Below are 13,126 nucleotides of genomic sequence, written 5' to 3' on the forward strand. Positions count from 1 at the left end.
GCCCACTGGTCAATAATCTACCACTCCAAAACGGTCAGTTGTTGGCTATTTAGAATGTTCAGAAGTAACTGCTGCCAGAGGCGGTCCTGTAGTCAGCTGCTACTCTTGTTCCAACCCAGTAATCATTTGTCATATTCAACTAATCAACTTTAAACACTTGTTTAGTTGAATCATATCTGTTAGCGCAGTTCACTTTTTTTTATGAAGGAAGACTAATTAGTGTTTGTTTAATTCGTTGTCTATCATGTTTTATAAAGCTCGTTTCATCAAACTGTGAACCACTGAGTCACTTTCTCAATTAATCTTCCCTCGCTTTTTTGTGTCCTCTCTCCTCGCACCCTCCTCAAGACGCACACGGAGAAGGTCTGAACGGAGGGAACCCCTCCTCCGGTACGCTCGAGCAGGAGGCGGGGAGCTGGAATGCGAGGAATTGAGGTAAAATGAGTTGAGTCTGACTGTCATTTGACTATGCTGTCCATTTACAGTTTTATTCTGCCGCTAGTTGAATCATTCATTTATAGTTTATCTTCACCACTAGATGGCAGGCTTACCCTTCTTACCCTTCTTACCCTCCCAGTTGTCGACACCTCCAGTAGCAGACACAGACACAGTCAGACAGACACACTCTTAGATTTATTTTATAACAAACTATCTACAAAATATATATTTTAAACATGCTACTATTCATTAGCATGATCTGATATAAGTAAAGTGTAACACATATAGTACACTGCAACAAAATCTATTTAGAACCTTTTTGAGAGCCATACATGAAGCGGGATATTGAACCCTTCCGCTTTATACAGGCTGTTGGCACAACTCATTCTATCAGGAAATACACAGCACATAGACTCGATCTGGACTCTATGTAGATGTAAATAGAGCCAGTGCTTGATAAAGCGCTCCCGGGACCTAGGGTCTTTCAAACAACAGTCACTAGAGGGCGCTCCACTCCATCTACAAAATTATAAGATGACGAAATGCAGACACCACACACTTCATATGAACATTCAGTTGTCTGGAAATTATTTATGCTCATGGAAAAACAATCGGATAAGCCTTAATAGCCTTTCATTGTATATGATTGTATATGAATTGACTGTAATTTGCTCTGGAAAGATAAGATAATCGACTAAATGTGAAAATGTAAATGAAACTTTCTCCAAAGTCACATGTTTTTTTTTGTGGGAAACCACCCACAACAAGACCCATTAGTCTTATCCTCATACCTGCCTGTGTGTCTGAAGAGAGAGAAAGAGGACATGATATGAAGAGAGAGAGAGAGAGAGAGAGAGAGAGAGAGAGAGAGAGAGAGAGAAGCCTACCCAGGCTGGGTATGTAACGTTGAGGAGCAGAGCGCAGCAGCACTTATGCTGCGAAGCGCACGTTGCAGCCGTTAACATTCCTCGTGTGTTCCAGTTCACAAATGTAGTCAAAGCATTGCCTACCATTCATCATCTGGAAACCACCCACAACAATCGCATTTTACTTTCCTTCTTCTCTTTGTTTATGACCATTTGAGTGGTCAACCCCGCGGTCTAAAAGTGGAGCCCCGAGGATCTCGGATCGGCGCGCTCCTACAGGGGCTCGGAGGCGCGCCCGGGGCTTCCAGATTTTTGCCCGGTTTCGTCGCAGCGGAGACCGATGCCTCGAATCGCCGAGACCGGAGAGGGTCTCAACGGTCTAGAACGCCAGCGACGAGGGGTCGTCTGGCGCCACAGAACACCTTCCTAGACACAATTGCAACCCGTTTTGATGGGACCCGTAAGTAACCACTTCACGTGCGCCTTTTTAGCCAGGTGACGCGCATACCCACAAAACGCTATGCGCGTAAAGTCTAGGAAATGTTTTCAAACACATTTTATTGTAAAAAATCTATAAAATAAGAATATGCAACCCTTATGTAGCATTATATTATAAGAACGTGTCTCAAGGACCTGAGGTGTTCTGATGCGTTGATGTTTATCTAGGACAGGGCTCTCCTTAATTAACATAGTTAGACGTTTTTCGATGTTCATTTGACATGACTGTAGTCTCACAGGGCCATATATTACATCCCAGGAGGCAAGATCCTCTTAATCCTCATATAAATGTGTCTTACCAAACCTAATCAGATAGAAGACTAGGTGAATTGAAGATAGATCACCTGGGATATGCATATAGGCTTAATTAACTCCAATATACATTAAAGACAGATGCGGTCTCCCAGGTAGCCCTGTCTTGCAGTCAGATGACCAAATCGCCCTCTAGTGGCCTCATGGGTGGAATATTATTCATAATTAATCAATAAATGTTTGTTTTTTTAAACGCCTGAAATCCGGTGTTTCTATGTTAAACGGTTTTGTTATATTTCAGTGTTGTGTGATGTATATAAAGAGTAATATTGGAATATAAACTCAAAATGTAATACATTTCAACTCTATATCTGACATGGTACAGGTGTCTTCTTTTGTTAAACCCATAACCATGTGTGTGAGGTGGATACTTTTGTTACAAAGTAGATGTGTTTAAGACTACCAAGAATCACTCTGTGTGACACTGGTTTAGCCCACTGCAGTACATTAATTAGCAAAGTCGCGTGCACTGGATTTCCCCATGGCTTTCAAACTCCATATTATTACTGTCAGTGTGAGTGTGAGTGTGTGTGTGTGTGTGTGTGTGTGTGTGTGTGTGTGTGTGTGTGTGTGTGTGTGTGTGTGTGTGTGTGTGTGTGTGTGTGTGTGTGTGTGTGTGTCTATGTGTACCCCTCCCTTGCAGTCTCTTATATGACGGCATGGTAACATCACCATCAACTCCATATTGCAGCCGAACACTGAGATTGAGAGATTGATTTCCCATAACTCCTTTGTGTCAAAGTGTGGCCTTTAGTCTATGGGTGATTAGTGTGTGACAGGTGAGGTGGTGGTGTAGGTAGGTGTTGACATAATATGACAGTCTCAGGACGGTTTCAATGCCCAGCGTAATGGCAGCTCTGAGACAGTCTCAGGACGGTTTCAAAGCCCGGCGTAATGGCAGCTCTGAGACAGTCTCAGGACGGTTTCAAAGCCCGGTGTAATGGCAGCACTGAGACAGTCTCAGGACGGGTTCAAAGCCCAGTGTAATGGCAGCACTGAGACAGTCTCAGGACGGTTTCAAAGCCCAGCGTAATGGCAGCGCTGAGACAGTCTCAGAACGGTTTCAAAGCCCAGCGTAATGGCAGCACTGAGACAGTCTCAGGACGGTTTCAAAGCCCAGCGTAATGGCAGCTCTGAGACAGTCTCAGGACGGTTTCAAAGCCCGGTGTAATGGCAGCACTGAGACAGTCTCAGGACGGTTTCAAAGCCCAGTGTAATGGCAGCACTGAGACAGTCTCAGGACGGTTTCAAAGCCCAGTGTAATGGCAGCACTGAGACAGTCTCAGGACGGTTTCAAAGCCCAGCGTAATGGCAGCTCTGAGACAGTCTCAGGACGGTTTCAAAGCCCAGTGTAATGGCAGCACTGAGACAGTCTCAGGACGGTTTCAAAGCCCAGCGTAATGGCAGCTCTAAGACAGTCTCAGGACGGTTTCAAAGCCCAGCGTAATGGCAGCACTGAGACAGTCTCAGGACGGTTTCAAAGCCCAGTGTAATGGCAGCACTGAGACAGTCTCAGGACGGTTTCAACACCCAGCGTAATGGCAGCACTGAGACAGTCTCAGGACGGTTTCAAAGCCCAGCGTAATGGCAGCGCTGAGACAGTCTCAGGACGGTTTCAAAGCCCAGCGTAATGGCAGCGCTGAGACAGTCTCAGGACGGTTTCAAAGCCCAGCGTAATGGCAGCGCTGAGACAGTCTCAGGACGGTTTCAAAGCCCAGCGTAATGGCAGCACTGAGACAGTCTCAGGACGGTTTCAAAGCCCAGTGTAATGGCAGCGCTGAGACAGTCTCAGGACGGTTTCAAAGCCCAGCGTAATGGCAGCACTGAGACAGTCTCAGGACGGTTTCAAAGCCCAGCGTAATAGCAGCTCTGAGACAGTCTCAGGACGGTTTCAAAGCCCAGCGTGATGGCAGCACTGAGACAGTCTCAGGACGGTTTCAAAGCCCAGTGTAATGGCAGCGCTGAGACAGTCTCAGGACGGTTTCAAAGCCCAGCGTAATAGCAGCTCTGAGACAGTCTCAGGACGGTTTCAAAGCCCAGCGTAATGGCAGCGCTGAGACAGTCTCAGGACGGTTTCAACACCCAGCGTAATGGCAGCGCTGAGACAGTCTCAGGACGGTTTCAACACCCAGCGTAATGGCAGCACTGAGACAGTCTCAGGACGGTTTCAACACCCAGCGTAATAGCAGCTCTGAGACAGTCTCAGGACGGTTTCAACACCCAGCGTAATAGCAGCTCTGAGACAGTCTCAGGACGGTTTCAACACCCAGCGTAATGGCAGCACTGAGACAGTCTCAGGACGGTTTCAACACCCAGCGTAATGGCAGCGCTGAGACAGTCTCAGGACGGTTTCAACACCCAGCGTAATGGCAGCACTGAGACAGTCTCAGGACGGTTTCAACACCCAGCGTAATGGCAGCACTGAGACAGTCTCAGGACGGTTTCAACACCCAGCGTAATGGCAGCACTGAGACAGTCTCAGGACGGTTTCAACACCCAGCGTAATGGCAGCACTGAGACAGTCTCAGGACGGTTTCAACACCCAGCGTAATGGCAGCACTGAGACAGTCTCAGGACGGTTTCAACACCCAGCGTAATGGCAGCGCTGAGACAGTCTCAGGACGGTTTCAACACCCAGCGTAATGGCAGCACTGAGACAGCTTTCCACAACACTGCACATGCTGGGGAAGGGTTGAAGTTGTACTTGCTATTCCGCACATGTGCAGCCGGGAGACTGTGTGTGTGTTTGTGTTTGTCTCAGAGAGCTAAAACAGAATAAGAGAGGGAGAGAGAGTAAGACAGAGAGACTTAGAGACCTGTCAGTGTGGTGCTAGGACAACAGTCTGTCTCTCAACATCTGTAAAACCAAGGAGCTGATCGTAGACTACAAGAGAAAGAGGGGAGAGCACGCCCCCATCCACATTGACAAAGGCTGGAGCGGGTCGAGAGCTTCAAGTTCCTTGGCGTACACATCACTAAGGACGTAACATGGTCCACTAACACCCTCACAGTCGTGAAGAGGACACGACAGCTCCTCTTCCCCCTCAGGAGGATGAAAAGATTTGGCATGGGCCCTAGGATCCTCAAAAAGTTATACAGCTGCACCACCGAGAGCATCTTGATTGGCTGCATCACCGCTTGGTATGGCAAATGCACCGCAAAGCGCTACAGAGGTTGGTGTGGACAGCCCAGTACATCACTGGGGCTGAGCTCCCTGCCATCCAGGACCTCTATATATTCTTTATGTCATCTCCCTCTCTCGCTCTCATGCTTCCAACTGCTGGATGATGCAGAATTGTAATATCAAGCATAATAATCTCTTCCATTGACGTCAAATCAGGAGCCACGTGCCTCAGTGTACCAGGGCTTCTGAACGGCTGTCTATAAGCACAGCACAGTCTCTTCCTCTCCTCTCTTCCTGTGATACCTTACTGTTGGTGGCTCCTGGATTGACAGATCTCTAGGTCTTGGTGTTCAAATCCAAGGCAAATGAGATGGATACCACAGAAATAATCTGTGATAATCCATTCATGTGCAGAGATAGGAATGGATTACAGCAGATTATCTTGCATCGTCCTGTCCATCTCATTGAGTATGGACATTACTAGGATCACCTGTTGTCATGGTTACCGAGGTGGGGTAGTCAATGAGTATGGATGAGAGGAGATGAGAACCACAGCTGTGCAGCAACTTTCGATATTACTAGGCTCACCTCTTTTCCTTGTAGCTGAGGTGTGGTAGTCATTGTTTTTATCCCCATCAAGGGATTAAAAGCATTACATTTCTCTCTCTCTCTCTCTCTCTCTCTCTCTCTCTCTCTCTCTCTCTCTCTCTCTCTCTCTCTCTCTCTCTCTCTCTCTCTCTCTCTCTCTCTCTCTCTCTCTCTCTCTCTCTCTCTCTCTCTCTTCCCCCCCCCCTCCCTGGCTTCCTCCCTCCCTCCCTCTCTATATTATTATACACATTCTTCACAGTGAGTGCCCCAGTCCTACAGATCCTATTTCTGTAAAGGACTCAACATCTCCTGCAGAGTGAATTGTTCTCCTGTAGAGCCCATAAAGCCTACTAATCAAACAACTAAATGACCCATAGAAATATTCAAGAGGGCGTATCTCCGTCTAGCGCCACTCAGATCCCCCTACCACCCTTGACTCAAACAGAAACTGCCTTTATATGTAATTGATGTCTTGACTTCATTCATGCATGAATTAACACAGTTCTGTTTGTTGCCTTTGGCCCCTGATGCCCTTCATTTAAGCCAAGCTATGTGATTTGTTAGGTTTGCTCTTTCGTTCCCCCTGTCATACTCAGCCAGAGACCCGGCTTGGGGCAAAAACACACCCTCATTGCCCTTACCATCACAAAGACTCAGTCAAAGACTTGCAAATAATCCAGAGAAAAATATGATTAAACTTTTATACAAAGTTCAAATGAGGTCTCTGATGTTCTTTATCCCAAATAGCATTTGAAACTTGTCCCCTCTCTCTCTCTCTCTCTCTCTCTCTCTCTCTCTCTCTCTCTCTCTCTCTCTCTCTCTCTCTCTCTCTCTCTCTCTCTCTCTCTCTCTCTCTCTCTCTCTCTCTCTCTCTCAGACAGTAACTTTGTCCTGGGTAACGCCCAGGTGCAGTCGCTCTACCCCATCGTCTACTGCTCGGACGGCTTCTGTGAGCTGACCGGCTTCGCCCGCGGTGAGCTGATGCAAAAGAGCTGCAGGTGTCACTTCCTGTACGGCTCAGACACCAGCGAGAGCCTAACCACTCAGATCCAAAAGGCTCTGGACGAGCGGCAGGAATTTAAGACTGAGTGCATCCTGTACAAGAAGGGGGGTAAGGAAGGGAACCATCTTGGTTCTAGTTGCCAGAGATTAGTCAGTGGTCTGGTAAGATTTCCTCCACAGGTCCCTCAAGGGGTTTCTATGGCTCTTTCTCAAATGCATCTCTTCCCCTTCATCATAATCATTAGTCTAGTTTTCACTTGCTCAGTTCTTTCAGATAATTGCAGACGAAGGAGAGGACAGATGATCAAGGCCATTGAGACAGAGCCTATATGTTTAACTTATCTCTGACCTGTGGTTGTCTGTGTGTCTGTCTGTATCTCAGGAGAGCAGTTCTGGTGTCTGCTGGACATAGTGCCCATCAAGAATGAGAAGGGAGAGGTGGTGCTGTTCCTGGTCTCCCACAAGGACATCACAGAGACCAGGAAGGACCAGGGGGACCAGGGGGACCATGGACAAGACTCAGACACCGGTGAGGGAGGGAGGGAGGGAGGGAGGGAGGGAGGGAGGGAGGGAGGGAGGGAGGTTCAGATGAAGGGAAAATGGGAGAGAGGGGTTGGAGGGAGAGGGATTGACAGTTACCTGATGAACAATGAATAAGCTAATTACAGTACATCAAAAGGATCTTGTCTCCCTCCACCCCCACCCCTCGGCCTGCCTGTCCCCAGACGAGGAGACAGGTCTGGAGGTGCACAAGATCACCCGTCCCCCAGGCTTTGACAACAACCGCCGGCGTAGTCGGGCCGTACTCTACCAGTTGTCTGGCCACTTGCAGAAACAGGACAAGAGCAAGCTCAAGATCAACAACGTGAGTACACTGTAACACATGGATGGACAGTTACAGAAAAAATCTTTGCAGTTAGCTACTGGAATTATATAGGACTGTAAAGAGCGATGCATTATGTGGGGTCTGTTAGAGCTCTGCGTTGCACGACACGTCCCCATATCACCCAGTTAGCAACATGTTTGTCCAATACATCTCACATCATCCTATCATCACTCTTATATTGTCCAATACATCTCACATCATCCTATCATCACTCTTATATTGTCCAATACATCTCACATCATCCTATCATCACTCTTATATTGTCCAATACATCTCACATCATCCTATCATCACTCTTATATTGTCCAATACATCTCACATCATCCTATCATCACTCTTATATTGTCCAATACAGCCCATATCTCATCCTATCATCACTCTTATATTGTCCAATACAGCCCATATCTCATCCTATCAACACTCTTATATTGTCCAATACAGCCCATATCTCATCCTATCAACACTCTTATATTGTCCAATACAGCCCATATCTCATCCTATCATCACTCTTATATTGTCCAATACAGCCCACATCTCATCCTATCAACTCTCTTATATTGTCCAATACAGCCCATATCTCATCCTAACATCACTCTTATATTGTCCAATACAGCCCACATCTCATCCTATCAACTCTCTTATATTGTCCAATACAGCCCATATCTCATCCTAACATCACTCTTATATTGTCCAATACAGCCCACATCTCATCCTATCATCACTCTTATATTGTCCAATACAGCCCATATCTCATCCTATCATCACTCTTATATTGTCCAATACAGCCCACATCTCATCCTATCAACTCTCTTATATTGTCCAATACAGCCCATATCTCATCCTAACATCACTCTTATATTGTCCAATACAGCCCATATCTCATCCTAACATCACTCTTATATTGTCCAATACAGCCCACATCTCATCCTATCATCACTCTTATATTGTCCAATACAGCCCATATCTCATCCTATCATCACTCTTATATTGTCCAATACAGCCCATATCTCATCCTATCATCACTCTTATATTGTCCAATACAGCCCACATCTCATCCTATCATCACTCTTATATTGTCCAATACAGCCCATATAAGCACCTATAAACATCAAACCACCACTCCTATGGCTAATCACTTCCTCAACATTTCAATGGCGAAGGTGCATAAAGATGTAGGAATTCAGACAATGACGTCATTGTTTTTAGCCCTGCCCACAGAGTTCTTAAACTACGGCGCCCCATATGGTTCAATGTGCCAGTAAATCAGCACAATTTACTTTTTAGTTTTTTTCCAAACCGCCATCGTCTTGGTGTTTTTTTAAATGTTTTAATTTCACCTTTATTTAACCAGGTAGGCTAGTTGAGAACAAGTTCTCATTTACAACTGCGACCTGGCCAAGATAAAGCAAAGCAGTGCGACAGATACAACAACACAGAGTTACACATGGAGTAAAACAAACATACAGTCAATAATACAGTAGAATAAATAAAACAAAAAGTATATTTACAGTGAGTGCAAATGAGGTAAGATAGGCTATGCAATAAATAGGCCATGGTGGCGAAGTAATTACAATATAGCAATTAAACACTGGAATGGTAGATGTGCAGAAGATGAATGTGCAAGTAGAGATACTGGGGTGCAAAGGCGCAAGATAAATAAATAAATACAGTATGGGGATGTGGTAGATAGATGGGCTGTTTACAGATGGGCTATGCACAGGTGCAGTGATCTGTGAGCTGTTCTGACAGCTGGTGCTTAAAGCTAGTGAGGGAGATATGAGTCTCCAGCTTCAGTGATTTTTGCAGTTTGTTCCAGTCATTGGCAGCAGAGAACTGGAAGGAAAGGCAACCAAAGGAGGAATTGGCTTTGGGGGTGACCAGTGAGATATACCTGCTGGAGCGCGTGCTACGGGTGGGTGCTGCTATGGTGACCAGTGGGCTGAGATAAGGCGGGGCTTTACCTAGCAGAGACTTGTAGATAACCTGGAGCCAGTGGGTTTGGCGAAGAGTATGAAGCGAGGGCCAACCAACGAGAGCGTACAGGTCACAGTGGTGGGTAGTATAATGGGGCTTTGGGGACAAAATGGATGGCACTGTGATAGACTGCATCCAATTTGTTGAGTAGAGTGTTGGAGGCTATTTTATAGATGACACCGCCGAAGTTGAGGATCGGTAGGATGGTCAGTTTTACAAGGGTATGTTTGGCAGCATGAGTGAAGGATGCTTTGTTGCGATATAGGAAGCCGATTCTAGATTTAATTTTGGATTGGAGATGCTTAATGTGAGTCTGGAAGGAGAGTTTACAGTCTAACCAGACACCTAGGTATTTGTAGTTGTCCACGTATTCTAAGTCAGAACCGTCCAGAGTAGTGATGCTGGACGGGCGGGCAGGTGCGGGCAGTGATCGATTGAATAGCATGCATTTAGTTTTACTTGCATTTAAGAGCAGTTAGAGGCCACGGAAGGAGAGTTGTATGGCATTGAAGCTTGTCTGGAGGTTAGTTAACACAGTGTCCAAAGAGGGGCCAGAAGTATACAGAATGGTGTTGTCTGCGTAGAGGTGGATCAGAGAATCACCAGCAGCAAGAGCGACATCATTGATGTATACAGAGAAGAGAGTCGGCCCGAGAATTGAACCCTGTGGCACCCCCATAGAGACTGCCAGAGGTCTGGACATCAGGCCCTCGGATTTGACACACTGAACTCTATCAGAGAAGTAGTTGGTAAACCAGGCGAGGCAATCATTTGAGAAACCAAGGCTGCCGAGTCTGCCAATAAGAATGTGGTGATTGACAGAGTCGAAAGCCTTGGCCAGGTCGATGAAAACGGCTGCACAGTAATGTCTCTTATCGATGGCGGTTATGATGTCATTTAGGACCATGAGCGTGGCTGAGGTGCACCCATGACCAGCTCTGAAACCAGATTGCATAGCGGAGAAGGTACAGTGGGATTCGAAATGGTCGGTAATCTGTTTGTTAACTTGGCTTTCGAAGACCTTAGAAAGGCAGGGTAGATAGATATAGGTCTGTAGCAGTTTGGGTCTAGAGTGTCACCCCCTTTGAAGAGGGGGATGACCGCGGCAGCTTTCCAGTCTTTGGGGATCTCAGAAAGAGAGTTTGAATGGGATCATAATAACCCTTTTGTTAGTAGCCATGGTTCAAGATCTGTTTGTGCTGTACAGCTAACTCCTCTGGTCATTATCTGGCCGTTTGGTGACTAAGACAGCATCAATGGCTCTGGGATCAGTCTTGTTCGTAAGGATAAACCCTTTATCAGTCATGGACTTACTTAATTACATAGGCCCATCCCTCCGTTGGGAGCAGAGGTCATTAGGGCTTCTGTCCATCTCACTCTGTTCTTGGCCGTCTTCTCCAGATCCTTCCATCCTATACCGGTTCTTTCTGTTCAGGGCCGTCTTCTCCAGATCGTTCCATCCTATACCGGTTCTTTCTGTTCTTGGCCGTCTTCTCCAGATCCTTCCATCCTATACCGGTTCTTTCTGTTCTTGGCCGTCTTCTCCAGATCCTTCCATCCTATACCGGTTCTTTTTGTTCTGGGCCGTCTTCTCCAGATCCTTCCATCCTATACCGGTTCTTTCTGTTCTTGGCCGTCTTCTCCAGATCCTTCCATCCTATACCGGTTCTTTTTGTTCTTGGCCGTCTTCTCCAGATCCTTCCATCCTATACCGGTTCTTTCTGTATCTGTCTCAAGATCCCACATGGACTTTATTTACTCTGTATCATTTTTATTTACCTCTATTATAATGTCTTGGTGTTTACCTTCGTGTTGTTATGATGTGTCATTTTTCTCTCCAGAGTATGTTTGGGGCGACCACCAACCCCATCCCTGAGTACAAGGTGGCTGCCACCCCAAAGTCTCGCTTCATCCTGCTACACTATGGGACCTTCAAGGCGGGCTGGGATTGGCTGATCCTCCTGGCCACTTTCTATGTGGCCATCACCGTGCCCTATAACGTTTGCTTCACCGTGGTGGAGGGGCGGGACGAGGGGGGCGGCACCGGGGCTCGCAACCCCCCCAGTTACAGCGACATCTTGGTGGAGATTCTGTTCATCATTGGTAAGCCACCCTCACCCCCACCCCAGAATGTTACCCCACCCTCACCCCCACCCCAGAATGTTACCCCTCCCACACCCCAAAATGTTACCCCTCCCACACCCCAAAATGTTACCCCTCCCACACCCCAGAATGTTACCCCTCCCCCACCCCAGAATGTTACCCCATCCACACCCCAGAATGTTACCCCTCCCACACCCCAAAATGTTACCCCATCCACACCCCAGAATGTTACCCCTCCCACACCCCAGAATGTTACCCCTCCCACACCCCAGAATGTTACCCCATCCACACCCCAGAATGTTACCCCTCCCACACCCCAGAATGTTACCCCTCCCACACCCCAGAATGTTACCCCTCCCACACCCCAGAATGTTACCCCACCCACACCCCAGAATGTTACCCCTCCCACACCTCAGAATGTTACCCCTCCCACACCCCAGAATGTTACCTCTCCCACACCCCAGAATGTTACCCCTCCCACACCCCAGAATGTTACCCCACCCACACCCCAGAATGTTACCTCTCCCACACCCCAGAATGTTACCTCTCCCACACCCCAGAATGTTACCCCTCCCACACCCCAGAATGTTACCCCACCCACACCCCAGAATGTTACCCCTCCCACACCCCAGAATGTTACCCCTCCCACACCCCAGAATGTTACCCCACCCACACCCCAGAATGTTACCCCACCCACACCCCAGAATGTTACCCCTCCCACACCCCAGAATGTTACCCCTCCCACACCCCAGAATGTTACCCCTCCCACACCCCAGAATGTTACCCCTCCCACACCCCAGAATGTTACCCCTCCCACACCCCAGAATGTTACCCCACCCACACCCCAGAATGTTACCCCTCCCATCCCAGAATGTTACCCCACCCACACCCCAGAATGTTACCCCTCCCACACCCCAGAATGTTACCCCATCCACACCCCAGAATGTTACCCCACCCACACCCCAGAATGTTACCCCTCCCACACCCCAGAATGTTACCCCATCCACACCCCAGAATGTTACCCCACCCACACCCCAGAATGTTACCCCTCCCACACCCCAGAATGTTACCCCATCCACACCCCAGAATGTTACCCCCCCCACCCCAGAATGTTACCCCTCCCACACCCCAGAATGCTACCACACCTGTAACGGAGCGATGATTAAGCTGAAGACTCCCGTTCGCTCCCAGAGATAATGCCTAGGCTTTAACATTCAGATTACACCCGGGGTAACATTCTGGGCAGGCTAACACAGTCTTGTGGCCCTGGAGACATGGGTTCAACCCCTCAGTCGCTCACACACCCATTGATTTAATAAACAATTGCATCATTCA

The 13,126-nt window shown here is 47.5% G+C and overlaps 1 protein-coding gene across 1 annotated transcript in view; it reads left to right on the forward strand.

Annotated features, from left to right (window-relative positions):
* Positions 1-1,400: 1,400 nt before the first annotated feature.
* Positions 1,401-13,126, forward strand: part of LOC139532653 (voltage-gated delayed rectifier potassium channel KCNH8-like) — a 43,628-nt gene continuing 31,902 nt past the window's right edge. Inside the window, exons 1-5 of the mRNA XM_071330556.1 lie at positions 1,401-1,764; positions 6,704-6,937; positions 7,211-7,357; positions 7,554-7,693; positions 11,530-11,791. Coding sequence (XP_071186657.1) covers positions 6,808-6,937; positions 7,211-7,357; positions 7,554-7,693; positions 11,530-11,791 — 679 coding nt within the window. The 5' untranslated portion in view covers positions 1,401-1,764; positions 6,704-6,807. The remainder of the gene's footprint in view (positions 1,765-6,703; positions 6,938-7,210; positions 7,358-7,553; positions 7,694-11,529; positions 11,792-13,126) is intronic.

The sequence above is a fragment of the Salvelinus alpinus genome, chromosome 10 (assembly GCF_045679555.1).
Source record: "Salvelinus alpinus chromosome 10, SLU_Salpinus.1, whole genome shotgun sequence".
Taxonomy (NCBI): domain Eukaryota; kingdom Metazoa; phylum Chordata; class Actinopteri; order Salmoniformes; family Salmonidae; genus Salvelinus; species Salvelinus alpinus.